The 15570-nt window shown below is 44.8% G+C and overlaps 1 protein-coding gene across 8 annotated transcripts in view; it reads left to right on the forward strand.

The window, feature by feature from the left end:
• The window catches only part of ndst2a (N-deacetylase/N-sulfotransferase (heparan glucosaminyl) 2a), a 432751-nt gene that overhangs the window by 375282 nt on the left and 41899 nt on the right, over positions 1–15570 (forward strand). For all 8 annotated transcript variants that reach the window (XR_007958434.1, XR_007958433.1, XM_052041762.1 and 5 more), the window contains 3 exons: positions 2112–2266; positions 12435–12620; positions 14512–14640. Coding sequence is in view for 6 of the 8 variants with exons in the window: in XM_052041762.1 (XP_051897722.1) it covers positions 2112–2266; positions 12435–12620; positions 14512–14640 (470 nt within the window). In the remaining 2 variants the exon portion in view is untranslated. The remainder of the gene's footprint in view (positions 1–2111; positions 2267–12434; positions 12621–14511; positions 14641–15570) is intronic.

Here is a 15570-nt window from a genome sequence, read left to right on the forward strand (position 1 = left end):
GTGTCTGTTCCTTGCCAGTGTTTGCTCCCTCAGCAGAGAAGTCCAAGTTGAGTCACCTTTGACGTGTCTTAAGGTTTATAAAGGTTTGGTCCCAGTTCCCATTTGTCCTCTGGTCTGACTTTTAAGTATTTTTTAAAAATCATAACAATGCAGAAGCTGTAAATCTGAAATGAAAGCAGAAACTGCTGGGAACAGTCAACAGGCTAGGCAGCACCTGTGGGAAGAGACAGCACTTCAGAAGTTGCAGAAGCAATTTGTCAGAGTTGGAAAAGGGAGAAAATGGGTTCATTTTAAATTGCAGAGAGTGTGGTGGTGGACAGGACAAAGGACAAATATTGGTGAAGGGCCACCCTGAGTGCATTTACTGTTATAATTGCACTAAATTAATCTGTCTGTTGTGTTTTTCTGATCTCTCTTGCTCCTTCCACCCTTTGGATAAGCTCCTTTTACCATCTCTACACCAATTCTTGTTCCCAGAGTCTCCCTACCTAAAACTGCCCTGGTGACTTGGCTGACCAAATGTTGACTGGTCCTTGTGCATAGACCCTACAGAGAAGGCAGCAGCCAATCAGTGATCATATCTGTGCAGCACCTTTGCAAAGGCTTTCCCCTTCAACCTGTCCCCCAATTTTTCCATCCCAAAGTTACTCCTAAACATGATTCCACCACCCTTTGAGATGGGGCATTCTGGAATGTAACAACTAACTGTGTCTGAAGTAAGCTTTCAATACATTTCTCTTGTCTCTTCAGCTTGCTGTATCAGTAGGGCCACCGAAAGGATCCCTTTAATGCCTACGTTCTTTCAGACATTCTTTCAATGCACTCATGTCTCAGTCAACGAGTCATTTGTTCAAGTCCCACTTGGACCCCAAGATCACCTCTGTACATCAATGTTTAAATTCCCCAAGCAATCGGCCTAGTGCAGTGCCAAGTATCTGACACCCTGTCAGAGGGCCGTATTTTGGATTAAACGGCCTCCTCTGCACTTAACTCTGTTGTCTCCTCTCACATCCCTTGGTGGATGTTAACGATCCTGTGGCACTATTTTAAACTAGACTAACATTTAAAACAGTAAAAAATAAAATTTTAACCCTGGATGCACAGAGGTGATCTTGGGGTCCAAGTCCATCCCTCCCTGAAAGTGGCAACACAAGTAGAGAGAGTGTGTAAAGAAAGTGTACAGCATACTTCCTTCATTGGTAGTGGCAAGGGTCAGGAAGTTGTGTTGCAGCTATATAAAACTTTGGTTAGGCCACACTTGGAGTTCTGGTTGCTATATTACAGGAAGGATGTGGAGGCTTTGGAAAGGGCGCAGAAGAGGTTCACCAGGTTGCTGCCTGGATTAGAAGGTATTAACCATGAGGAGAGGTTGGACAAACTTGGGTTGTTTTCTCTGGAGCGTCGGAAGCTAAGGGCAGACCTGATAGGAGCTTAAAAATTATAAGAGGTAAAGATAAGGTAAATAGTCAGAATCTTTCTCCCCAAGGTAAAAATATCCAATACCAGAGGGCATAAGTTTAAGGTGAGAGGGGGAAAGTTTAAAGGGGATGTGTGGGGTAAGTTTTTTTTCATAAGAGTGGTGGATGCCTGGAATGGACTGCCAGGGGTGGGGCTGGAAGCAGATATGATAGTAGTGTTTAAGAGGCTTTTAGAAAGACAGGTGAACATACAGGAAATGGAGGGATATGGATCATGTGCAGGCAGAAGGGATTAGTTTAATTTGGCATCCTGATTGGCACAGACATTGTGGGCCAAAGGGCCTGTTCCTGTGCTGTACTGTTCTGTGTTCTAAGAATAAGGGATCCTTCCTACAGTCCTGACCTATATCTACCCCTCACTCAAGCTACCTGATGATCTGTTTGTTATCGCTTTGTTGTTTGCGGGAGCTTCCTGTGCAAAGGTCGGTGGCTGCATTTCCTCCATTGCAACAGTGAGTATAAAGACATTCCTTGGTTGAAGCAAGGTGAAAGGGACAGTAAAGGCGTTACAGAAATGCAAGTCTTTTTTTTCTACATTGACTCGAATGGTTTGGCTTGAGGCAGGGTGGATGGGAATGGGCTTTGCTGCTTTCTTCAGATGCTCTGCTAAAGGTGTCGAATGTTTCCCTGCAGGGGCCAGCGAGGAAGACGAAGGTGATGACATGCTGCTGAAGCACAGGAACGAGTTCTGGTGGTTTCCTCACATGTGGAGCCACATGCAGCCTCACCTCTTCCACAACGAGACCGTGCTGGCCGAGCAGATGAAGCTCAACAAGCAGTTTGCGCTGGTAGGTTGCGTGCTTGGGTTCGCTTTTCAGACTGACAGATCAAGCTGCTGCCTCACAGCTTCACAGATCCACGTTCAATCCCGACCTCCAGTGCTGTCTGTGTGGAGTTTGCACGCTCAGAGGGAACCACTGAGGTTGCTTGGCTTGAACAGTAGCGAGTACAAGCAATTAATGATAGAATAAATGGAGGACGCAGAGATCCAAATGGCTCAGTGGCACTTGGATCAATGCTAAATGACTGATCAATTAATACAAGTCAATGATTGGACTTTGAAAAGCAACAATGTGGAATTATTAAGTATGATAATTGGCTGCCAGTCCAATCCCTTGGGGCTTTTATGGAAAGCGTCAAGAAGGTTAGGAGGAGTGAGACGGGTTCAGTTGGAGATCTTGCATAAGGCTAAATATTGGTGCTCAGTTTTCTTCCCACGTCCCTGAGACATGCTGGTAGGTGAATTGGCTACTGTACATTGCCACCAATGTAGGTATGTGGTGTAAATAGTCAAAGGGGTGTTGATGGGGCGATGAGAGAGAATAAGCTATTCCCACTCACCCTTCCTCACCTGGATCCGCCTATCACTTGCTCCACCCCTTCCCCTCACCTCTTTATACCGGCTATCTCCCTGCTATCTTTCAGTCTAGATGAAGGGTCTCAACCTGAAACATTCAACTGTCCATTTCCCTCCACAGATGCTGCCTGACCTGCTGAGTTCCTCCAGCAGTTTGTTTGTTGCTCCAGATTCCAACATCTGCAGTCTCTTATGTCTCCACTTAAAAATTCTAAGCCTGCTCCTTACAGTAGTTTACCATGAAATCCGGAAGGACAGATTACTTAGACTAATGCAATATTGAATAACATGAAATCTGCCAACTCGAGGAAGGACAACATTCAAACTGGGGCAGGCACAGTAGTGTAGTGGTTAGTGTAACGCTATTACAGTGCCAGCAACCTGGGTTCAATTCCCGCCGCAGTCTGTAAGGAGTTTGTATGTTCTCCCACTGTCTGGGTGGGTTTCCTCCGGGTGCTCCGGTTTCCTCCCACGTTCCAAAGACTTACGGGTTAGGAAGTTGTGGGTGTGCTATGTTGGCGCCGGAAGTGTGGTGACACTTGCGGGCTGCCCCCGGAACACTCTATGTAAAAGATGCATTTCACTGTGTGTATCGATGTACATGTGACTAATAAAGAAATCTTATCAAAAAAACAGAACCTCGAGGACAGGAATAAGCTGTTCTTTTTCAACTGGATCAGCCAGCTGTATCTTACCTCCATTTCTCTATCTTCCAGTACCCTCGCTGAACAAAAATCGTTTAAACTTCAACTTTGAATTTTTCATTTGTGTCCCCAGTCCTGATCTGCTTTTGGGGGGGAGAGGGTTTAACAGTGGTGAAGGGGTGTCTCCCATGGCCATCTCTGTTAGACAGGTCTAACAGGTTCTGCTCCCTTTTATCCTGGACACTCCCAACAGAGGAAATAGTCTCTTTCTCACCTCCTTTAATCATCCCCAACTCCGCGATGAGATCAACTCAAGGGCGTCCTTTGTGGCACTTTCTCAAGACTTGTGTGTTTCAGTCTTGGAAAGAAAAACACAGAATTGAAGAATTTTCATAGGTATTGAATGAAGACATTCTTTAGACTGGAAATTTGACATGTGAAAACGAAGATGTGTTTATGGAACTGAAGCATGTCCATTAATCTTCAGAATTTGTGGAACCAAAAATAAAATTGCCTGTGGCTACCTCTGACTTTTATTGAAGAGAAGCAGCCTCCTGAAATGGCCTCATTATTTTCATGTTCCATTAACTGTTTGCAGTCTACAGCCATCAAAGGGAAGGCCAACTCCTTAGGGAATTTATGGCTGTGGAGCAGAGAGTCAGGGTCAGTTTGCTTGAATAGAACAGCAGTGACTGCAAGCAGTTAACAAAAAAATAAATTGAGGACACAGTGTTCCAGATGGTTCAGTAATGCTTGGGTCAGTGCTGATATTCTGGGTAGACTTTGTAAGTCTGTGGAATTATAAAGGGTGATAATTGGCTGCAGGCCCAAACCATCAGGGAATTTATGGAGAGTGTTGAGAAGCTCAGGAGCAGTGGATCCCCAGTTATGGACCATTTAGCTTGTAGTCCGGTGAGGTGATTGTAGCCCATTGGAAAACAAACACTGGCTTGCTTGAAGGTGATTGTCAAAAGCATCCAAGGGTACAAACAAATTGGAACAGGAGTGGGCCGCCATTTAACCTCCTCCGTCATTTAACCAGATCATGGCTTATTGTCTGTAGCCTTTCACCTCCTTATTTATCAGATATCTATCTTAAAAATACTCCGTCTCAGCTTCCACTGCCCTTTGTGGAAGAGAGTTCCAAGGCCTCATGATCCTTTGAGAGAAAAATTTGCTTTATTTCTGCTTTAAATTGGTAACCCCTCAATTTTAATCAGTGAGCCTTATTTCTGGATTGTCCCACAAGAGGAAACGCCTTCTCCACATCCACGCTGTCAAGACCCCTCAGGACTATAAATGTTCCGATAAAGTCCCCACTCACTCTTCTAAACTCCAGTGGACACAAAGCTGAGCCTGTGCATTCTTTCCTCATGAGGCAACCTGCCCATTCCAGGTATCAGTCCAGTAAACCTTCCAACTAATTAACGGACTTCCAGAAATGAGGAGACCAAAAGCTATACACAACCCCAGATGTGGTCTCACCGATGCCCTACATAACTGAAACATAACCTCCATAATTTTGTATTCAATTTCATGGGCAAGAAAATATAACATTTTATTAGTTTTCCTAATTACTGGCTGTACCTGCGTGATTCCTAAAAGTTAGTATGCTCTTGGATACCCAGATTCCTCTGCATCTCAAAGGGTCTGCAATCTCTCCTCTTTTAGATATATGCCTTTTGTTTATAGATCTTATTTTTAAGTTGTTATGAGCTATAATGCATCCCAAGAAGGGTGGCGGAGGCAAGTTCTGACCTTAAGAGCAAATTGGAATTGGGGAAAGAGGTCTGTGGGGAAAGAACTGGGGAGGGGGTGGTGAGGTGATTTTAAAAAGTCCTTTGAGAGAACATGATGAGTTAAATGGGATTCTGTTACGCTGTCATGGGGAAATATGCCATGAATGAATAAGGTAAGAGAGACAATTGATTAGAAAATAGGGGCTTTTGGAGTAGTTATGGTTACTGTGCGGATCAGAAGAAAATCCAGTGGAGTTGTATATTCCAAGAGCTTAGATGTTATATAGGTCACTTGTGTTACAGCTTCAGTGGATCAGCTTCTGAACGCAGATTAGAATGGGATTTCCTTCATGAGATGATCAAAATGTGTTATAATTTAATCTGTTTTTGCTTTTGATGTAATAGAATGTGCAAGTGAAGTGTCAAAGCAAACTGTGTGTCAGTTAAGAAATTCCCCTTTCACTAATTCCAAGGGCTTGACCATGATAGTGTTGTGGCTGCCTCACTTGACTAGAAGTCCAGAGATCTGACCTGGCCATGAGTTCAGCTCCAACTAGCAGGGGAGTTTAAATACAATTAACTAAAATAGTTCAGGAGTAAAACAGCAAATGTTGGTTATCAGAATCAGGTTTATTTTCACTGATGTGTCATGAAATTTGTTTTGCAGCAGCAGTACAGTGCAAGACATAAAAATTACTGTAAGTTATAAAAATAGTGCAAAAGAGGTAGTCATGGGCCATTCAGAAATCTGATGGTGGAGGGGAAGAAGCTGTTCCTGAAATGTTGAGTGTGGGTCTTCAGGCTCCTGTACCTCCTCCCTGATGGTAGTAACGTGAAGAAGGCATGTCCCAGGTGATGAGGGTCCTTAATGATGGACACTGCCTTCTTGAGGCACCGCCTCTTGAAGATGTCCTCAATGGTGGTGAGGGTTGTGCCTGTGATGGTGCTGGCTGAGTCTACAACCCTCTGTAGCCTCCTTTGAACCTGTGCATTGGCGCCTCCATACCAGGCAGTGAAACAACCAGTCAGAATGCTCTCCACCAGACATCTGTAGAAATGTGCAAGAGTCTTTGGTGACGTACCAAATCTCCTCAAACTGTTAATGAAGTAGAGCTGCTGGCATGCCTTCATGATTTCATCAATGTGTTGGGCCCAAGATAGATCCTCAGAGATGTTGACGCCCAGGAACTTGAAGCGACTCACCCTTTCCACTGCTGACCCCTCAGTGAGGACTGGTGCGCGTTCTCCCGAATTTCCCTTCCTGAAGTCCATAATCAATTCCTTGGTCTAGCTGCCATTGAGTGTGAGGTTGTTGTTCCAACACCACTCAACCAGCCGATCTATCTCACTCCTGTACGCCTCCTCATCGCCATCTGAGATTCTGCCAACAACAGTGGTGTCACGGTGAACTTATAGATGGTATCTGAGTTGTGCCTAGTCATGCAGTTATGAGTGTGGAGAGAGTAGAGCAGTGGGCTAAGCACGCATCCTTGAGATGCGCCTGTGTTGATTGTCAGTGAGAAGGAAATGTTATTACCAATCCGCACTGACTGGTTTCCAGATAAGGAAGTCGAGGATCCAGTTATGATGGTCATGCAAAAACTTCAGTGATTCACTAATGTCCGGTTGTTTTTAACCACTTCTGGCCAGTTGGAGAGTATCCCACAGTGTGATTATAGGGCCACACTATTCATTTCTAAGTCCAAGTCATTTCTAGGTAAAACGTATAGATGTGTCGGTCTCAAAGCACTGCTCACTACGTTTCCCAGTAAAAGAATAAAGGTAGGATCCCTGAGGACTTCCATTATTGGAATTAAATTCCTCACTTAAACAGGAGTTGAAGAAGATTTCTGGGATTCCCTATACAAAAAGTCGTCTGTATCAATGTCTATTAATTGCACAACTCAAATTTCTGTTGATGTCTCGGGATTCGAAGCTACACAATATCACTGGCCATCAGATGTGAGACATACTCCCTAACCTGCCAGTGTAAGCAGCAGTCACTCTGACAGTCGTGGACTGTAGACGGTTCGCCTTCCTCCTTTTACTTTCCTCATGTACAACCTCTGACTACCTGTGATGGTAGGGAGGGAGCTCAGGGCAAAGAGAAGAGGGTGAGACCAAGCTTTTACAGTACACAAGCCTGACAGACGTTTTGAAATGCAGCCACCTTTAATCACTGTGAAAAAGCCATTCCCCTGTGGACTGCTCATGGTTTATTCATGTCCTGGTCAGTAATGCAGTCATCGATGTGGACTGCATTGCAATAATGGCTTTTAATTGGGCAAGAGGGCCTGAGTAATGGGAATTTGTTTCAGCAAATGAAAGTGCAGTGCCAAGACTGAAACACCGAGCAGTGATGGTGCCCAAGCTCCCTGCTCTCGGCCACACAAAGAGCAGCCTGCCCACTAGCAGCGAGCTCCTGCATCAGAGATCACGCGCTTATAGTGGACCCTTTCCCTGTCGTCTTGCCACAAGCAGCCGGTGGAATGGCTCCAGCTTTGGGATGGTGATTGTCCCATCCTCTTGCTGATCCTCAGCTGAATGTGCGGCCAGGGTCCACAGATCCCTGCAGCTCTGTGCTGCCAGTGCACTTGACTGTTTACTGAAGATAACTTCAGTGTTGCTGAATGTGACATAACCAGTAATGTAAACTGATGCAGCCGTGCCGGTCACATGAGAACACCCACCTCTCGATGGCACTAGCAATATTTTGTTTTCCCTTTTTGAGGAAATAAGCTTAAAGAGAAAGATCTGCATTTGTAAAGCATCTTTCACAACCTCAGGACAACCAAAGTGATTTCTGGCCGTTTTTTGAAAAAGTTCTAAGTATTAGATTTGTGCAGATTTTTTTTTATTATGAATGATTTATAAGTGCTATCTATTTGGTTGACTTAGTCAGAGTCACACAGCACAGAAACTGGCCCAAGATTCCCATCTAAGCTAGTCCCTTTTGCCCGTGTTTGGCCCATATCCCTTTAAACCTTTCCTATCCATGTACCTGTCCAAATACCTTTTAAATGTTGTTAATGTACCTGCCTCAACCACTTCCCCTGGCAGCTCGTTCCATTTACAGACCACCCTTTGGGTGAGGAAGTTGCCCTCCGGCTCCTATTAAATCTCTCCCCTCTCAGCTTATTCATATGCCGTTCCCACACTAAAATCACCTTTTTTTTTGATGCAAAAAAAAACAAACTGCTGGAGGAACCCAGCGGGTCAGGCAGCATCTGTAGAGGGAGATGGACAGTTGATGTTTTGGATTGAGATGCTGGGCTGTGGTGGTTGTTGGTAAGATCAGTGACTTTGCCTATCATCAATTAACCCTGAACAGTTGAAGGGCCCTGTGGAACCATTCTCATTGCTGTGAATGAGAAGTCCCGTAAAGGCCAAACAGATCAGGAAGACAGATCTCTGCCCACAAAAGCCATCATTGGACAGGTACGTGGAAACGAAAGGTTTGGAGGGATGTGGACCAAATGCGGGCAAATGGGACTTATCTTGGATGGGCATCTTAGTTGGCATGGACGGGTTGGGCCGAAGGGCCTGTTTCCCTGTTGTATTACTCTATGACTATTAAACCAGATGGGATTCACAGCAATGCCTCATGGACTGCCAAATAAGTTAAAGATTGAGTGGGCAAGGGTCTGGCAGATGGAGTGCAATGTTGGTAAATGTGAGGTCATCCACTTTGGAAGGAAAAATAGAAGATCAGATTATTATTTAAATGGTGAAAGATTGCAGCGTTCTGTTGTGCAGAGGGACTTGGGAGTGCTTGTGCATGAATCGCAAAAGGTTGGTTTGCAGGTGCAACAGTTTATCGAGAAGGCAAATGAACTTTGGCCTTCATTGCTAAAGGGATTGAATTTAAGAGCAAGGAGGTTATGCTGCAACTATACAGGGTACTGGTGAGGCTGCACCTGGAGTACTGCATGCAGTTCTGGTCTCCTTACTTGAGGAAAGATGTACTGGTTTTGGAGGTGGTGCAGAGGAGGTTCACCAGGTTGATTCCAGAGATGAGGGGGTTAGCCTATGAGGAGAGATTGAGTCGCCTGGGACTATACTCGCTGGAATTCAGAAGAATGAGAGGGGATCTTATAGAAACATATAAAATTATGAAAGGGATAGATAAGGTAGAGGCAGGAAGGTTGTTTCCACTGGGAGGTGAGACTAGAACTAGGGGACATGGCCTCAAGATTCAGGGGAATAGATTTAGGACGGAGATGAGGAGAAACTGCTTTTCCCAGAGCGTTGTGAATCTGTGGAATTGTCTGCCCAGGGAAGCAGTAGAGGCTACCTCATTAAATATATTTAAGACACAGTTAGATAGATTTTTGCACAGTAGGGGAATGAAGGGTTCTGGGGAAAAGGCAGGTAGGTGGATCTGAGTCCAAGGCCAGATCAGCCATGATCTAATTGAATGGCAGAGCAGCCTCGACGGGCCAGATGGTCTAATCCTGCTCCTATTTATGTTCTGAAGCCTTTCCAGATTGATGTCATACCCCACAGGAGGGTGAATATTATCTGCTTGGTAGTCTCACTGAAATTGGAAACAGGGTTTTGAAAGCCTAAGTTTATTTGTGGACATGAATAAAAATGAAGCCAAATGTCTTCCTGCACCTACTTCAACCCAGTGCCTCAGAACTGCCATAGATAGGTTCTGGTAGTGGCTGTCCAAAAGGTTCAAAGGAAATTAAAATTGAATGTTTTCAAAATGGCAGAGCTTTCAGTACAATGGGTTAACTGATAGTGGTTCGTCACCTAAACTTCACTGCTCCAGTTCTGTGTCGGGGGTTGCAGGGGAATGTTAGAAGAACTTGGCAACTGACAGCCTGCTCCAGATGAAACAAAGCAGCATCTGGCGAGGGTCTTGTAAGTCTGGGCTCGTAAGTCAGAAGCTTTTCAGCTCTTTTCAAATGTCTCTGATAATCGCAGACATCTAAACACAGCTCAAATAGTCTTAGATAATTTTTAAAAATATTTTTAAAAAAGGATAAAGATAAAAAAACATAAAGATAAAAGTGAAGAAAAGGAAATAACCCTCTTAAATTGGCAGATGAATGGGGTCACCTTAATTATACCAGACAATCCGTATTGTGTACCTGCAGAGGTTAGCCTGATGGCTCATTGCATTTGGAATCTGCCCTTGGCCTTGCTGGTGGGTACAGGGTGGATCACATGATCAGGTGAGCTAGTGTGTGACCTCCAACCCATCTCTGACACTGTGCTTCAGTCGTGAGGGGAGCATTGTTGGCCCATTGTGTAACACTGTGTAACTACTGGTGGTAGCCCAGAGTGGGGCTGCAAACCTTTCTGGTAGCGTGGGTGGCATTTGGTCTGTGGCAGCAGCCGCCCTCACCACCCTGCTCGCAGTGCAAGGGCTGCTAACAGCAGACAACGTCAGACTGGGGGCTGAGGTACGGCAAGGTTTGTCTTCAGGAACGGTTGGGGCCACACTAGGACTCGGGCCTTGTGTTACACAGCTAATGGGAGTGAGTGGGGGGGGGGGGCACGTAGGAGGGAGAGCCTGTGGGTGAGGGGGAAGAGAGCACGGGGGAGTCGGAGGGGCAAGGGAGAGGGGAATACGGAGTCCCATAACTTTGAGGGAGAACTGGTCTTCTCCATTTCTGGCCTCCTGTCCATCTCAGAATACAATGACCTCACCACTGGCGGCCTTGTCTTCAGCTGCCAAGGCCGTAAGTTCTGGAATTTCCTCTCCCCTCCTCCCTACCTCCCTGTGAGATACTCCTTACAACCTACTGCCTTGGCCAAGCTCTTGGTCACCAGACTTCGTGTCACCATTCGTGGCTCATTGACCATTTCATTCTGATTACCTTCCTGTGCAGCGCAGTGGGAGGCGGTTAACACTGACGTGGATGCTTCTGTTGAAGAGAGGCCTGGGAAAGATATCACTATCTGTTGGCTTTGTTGCTTTGTTTAGGGCTGGAAAAATTGGCTAAAGGAAAGGTCAGTAGATGAGCAATGGCAGATATTTCATAATGCTGAGCAGAAGTTTATCCTAACTAGAAAGAGCAATTCCATGAGAAAGAGAGACTGTGCGTAGTTAACAAAGGCAAGGAAGAAATGAAATCAGGCCAGAGCATCAATGGTGGCAAATGCTAGTGGTAGACCAGAGGACTGGGAATTTTTCAGGAACCAGCAGCAAGTGACTAAAAAGTTAGTTAGAGAACATGGAGAGTAAATTGGCAAGTAATATCAAAACAACAGCAAGAGCTTCTACTGATATATAAAGGGAGGACAGTACCTAGGGTAAGTGTGGGACCCCCCGGGGAGGCAGTGGTGGTGGTGGTGAAAATGGGAAATTGATCTTGTATAATTTATGTTCTGTCTGTACCTACGTGCCTGTGATGCTGCTGCGAGCAAATTTTTCACTGTACTTGTTCACATGATGATAAACTCGACTTGACTTGACAAGGAAATGGGAGACAATGTAAAGCAATTCACAGTCGAGGACACTGCAAAGTATCACAGGGAAAACAGATGGGCTGGTTTCAAATAGCATGGAACAACTTGTAACAATCCTTATCGCAAGGGGTAACATATTGGCAAAACTAATGCAGCAAAAGGCAGACAAGTTGCCAGATGCAATGGCCTTCATCCAGGGGCTTTAACAGAAGTGGCTGCTGAGATGGTGGAGCCGTTGGTTGACCTAATTCCAAACTCTCACTCCCTCTCCCGCTCTCCCCTCTCATTGCTCCTACTCATCTATCGTCCAGATTGCTTGATAAACAACGCGTCAACATGGCTTGCCCGACAAGAGATGTTCCTTTTGTCCCTTCCATGTCTTCCTCACCTTCGCAAAGCTACCTTTCTGAAGAAGTGTCTTTTACCTGAAGCGTTTCAGATCAGAGATCCTGTGCCAATTGTGGCAAAGGGTCTGTGACTTGAAATATTAATCCTCTTTCTCTTTCCACAGTTGCTGCCTGATCTGCTGAGTACTTCCAGCATTTTCTGTTTCCGATTTCCAGCATCAGCAGCTTTTTAATTTTCAGGGAGATCTTTGTCCTTACCCAGTCTGGCCTATAGGTGACTCCAGACCTGCCAATGTGGTTGACTCCAATCTGCCCTTGAAGTTTAGGGTCCATGAGGCATGAGCTATCATCTGTCAGTTTGGGCCATATTATGTTTAAAGGGACTTTGCATGTTTGAACATTCTTTTAGTGTAACCTTTTGTAACCAAATCTCCTAACTCTTGCAGGACCATGGAATCCCAATCAACATGGGTTATGCAGTTGCCCCTCATCATTCAGGGGTGTACCCTGTCCACACACAGCTGTATAAGGCTTGGAAATCAATCTGGGGGATCAAAGTCACAAGCACAGAGGAGTATCCCCACTTGAAGCCGGCACGATATCGCAGGGGATTTATTCACAATGGCATTATGGTGAGTGGCTAATCTCAAAGCACAAGGAGAACTTTGTGTGATCCTGGTCTTCACAGACTTGCAAACCTGAAGAGTTTGCTTGAATCGCCCAGACCACAGATCGCCTGGGCTTGTAGAATTCCCTCTTCCAGTGCACGAGGTCACTGAGCCACTAACAGAGTCTTTTCTGTATTTCATAATGCCCAGCTTCTCCCAATGATCCCATTGGGAAATTTACTCCCCAAAATAGGAAAGAACTAACAGGCAGACTCTCATTTCAGAAGTTCCAAAGCCTGTGAGGTACCTTCCTCACTTCGGGGACATGAACATCACAGGCAAGATGCACATGTAATGCCCATCCCAAGTTGCCCTTGTGGTGAGCCCTGCCTTGAACCACTGCCCTCCATTTGGTGAAGGTCACATTGGCAGCTTTTGGGTCAGGAGATCCAAGGTTTGGGTACAGCAGTGCAGTAGGTAGTGCCTGATCCTAACCTCCAGTGCTGTCTGCATGGATTTTGCACATTCTTCCTGTGACAGCGTGGGTTTCCCCCTGGGTGCTCAGGTTTCCTCGCACATCCTGGAGTTGTGTGGGTTGGCAGGTTAATTGGCTGCTGTAAATTGGCCTAAGTGTTGTGGGTGGCAGGAGAATTGATGGGCATGTGAGAGAGAATAGTTTACAAGGAAATAGCTGGGGGAATGGGATTGCTCTGAAAACCAGCATAAACTTGGGATGTTGAATGGCCTCCTTCAATACCATGAAGAAATGTGAGGAAAATCCAACTAGGCAATGATGGTGATTGCTGACACAATGTGGGAAACATGACGGACAATTTGCACGCAGACAAGGTTATGGTTTGAACTTGTGCAGTCGCTGAAATTGCACCTTTAATGAAGAGTGTGCAGAGCCCATGAAGTATCTTCTGCGATAGCTTTATTGAACGTGGCTGCCAAATGATGCAGAGGCGGCATGAGGGATTTTTATTTATTTGTGGTACTTTGGAACGTGCTGCCCGTATGCAGGTTCACCAGTAGTTTTTGAGAAGGGAACTTCTGGGTGCTTAAAAGGAAAGACTAATAAAGCCATGGGAAAGAACAGAGGTTGGCGTTAATCAGGTGGTTTACCAGCGATTCAACACAGGCACAGTGGACTGAATGGCCTCCTGTGGAATATCATTCTGTGTTTTCTGAGATTTGATAAATCGCAATTATACCTTGTTCGGACTCTAAGAGTCTATCTGCCCTGTTGAGTCTGTACTGTCTATACGAGAGCAAATCTAGATGGTCTAACTTCCCAACCTCTTTCCATATCCCCTTGAATATTTTCCTTTCAAATATTTATCTGGTCTCTGAGTGCAACGTTTCAATCTACCACCACTGCTGCCCCTACAACACATTTCACATTCAAACCATGTTTAAAAATAAAGGTTTTCTTCATTGTTGATATGCAGTGTTCAGGAGAGTAAGTAATGGAAGAACATGTTGGGAATACAATCAGATAAGGAAAGCATCTGTAGAAAGAGAAATAGAGTTAGTGTTTCAAATTGTTTCAGTGTTTCGAGCTCTTTCAGTTGTTTCAGTGAAATATCTGACAAGGGTGTCTAATTTCTGTCTTTTATGCAGTTTAAGTATAATTCTGTCAGAGTTTTGGGTCTTTCATAGTGTTAGAAGGTGTCAAAATTCTATGTTAGCCGTTGACATGTTTGTGATCCCACAGTGTTCAATGGGAATTGAGCCAAAGACTGGAACTTGTAAAGCAGCAATCGTGAACGCTGTCCCTGGATTTGATCATTGAAAACATGTTCAAAGTTTAACATTGCCTTGAATGTAAACCAGAGCAAATTTCTGCGTACAGAAACGTTGCTTTGACAAAACTCTAACAAATCTTCTTTTCTGTTCTTGCAATTATATGCAGGTTCTCCCTCGCCAAACCTGTGGGCTGTTTACACATACTATCTTCTATAATGAATATCCCGGAGGATCCAAGGAACTGGATAAAAGTATTCAGGGTGGAGAGCTCTTCCTTACGGTACTGCTTAATCCAGTGAGTGTGACTCAAACACATCTTAACTCTTTGGTTTATTGTAGAATAATACACTTCCACTCATTCACAGAAGGGAGCTTGAGAAAGGTTAGCATTTCTATAGCACCTTTCACATCCTTTTCCGAACATCCAAAGCCAATGAAGAGTTTTTTTTAAAGTGTAGCATGGGAAACAGAGCTGGCAGTTTGAGGACTGTAAGTCCCAGAAATAATCGTGTGCAGTTATGCTGGAACGTTTTGACTGCCAGGTAGTGCTTGTGTGTAGAAGCATCAGTTCATCACAGTGTACGCATCAGCGTGCCCAGGACTGTACGCTGGAGTGCAGAAGTACAGAACCTACTGGATTCCTGTCTGACCCCTCAGGTGTACACCAGCCATAGTTGGTGAATCTCTCGCAGTTCCTCAGATCCGAACAGTCACCAACATCCATTGAAAAAGCAAGGGGAAGCCTTTGCATTTTTTTTTACTTTAATTAAAAATTATGTTTTTGATTAATTAAGTGAGTCAAATGTTTTGATTTTCTTAAAATGTTTTATTAATTTTATTTGAATTTTTATAAGTTTTATTTTGATTTTTTAATTTTATTTTTTTGACAGTTTCATCAGATATGCTGATCATCAGAGATATTTAGGGACAATGGGGGGAAAAGCCTTTGACAGCAGGAGTTGTCAGAAGGCCATCCATGCGGTCAGGAAGTTGGGCCTTACTTTCCTTTGCCTGAGGCCTGGTCACTCCTCATTGCTTGCTCCCTCTCGAGCAACAGCCAAGGCAGTGAGGCAAGCAGGATGTTAGGAGCAGATGGCTGTGCAATTTTAGTGAGGCTCTGGGGCTAACACAGAGTGATATACAGGCCAGGGTGTTGAGGAACACTCCCCTGCTCTTCAAGATACCACCATTGGATCTTCCTTGTTCTCATGAAAGGGCAGAACCT

The sequence above is a fragment of the Pristis pectinata genome, chromosome 30, assembly GCF_009764475.1.
Source record: "Pristis pectinata isolate sPriPec2 chromosome 30, sPriPec2.1.pri, whole genome shotgun sequence".
NCBI classification, from domain to species: Eukaryota; Metazoa; Chordata; class Chondrichthyes; order Rhinopristiformes; family Pristidae; genus Pristis; species Pristis pectinata.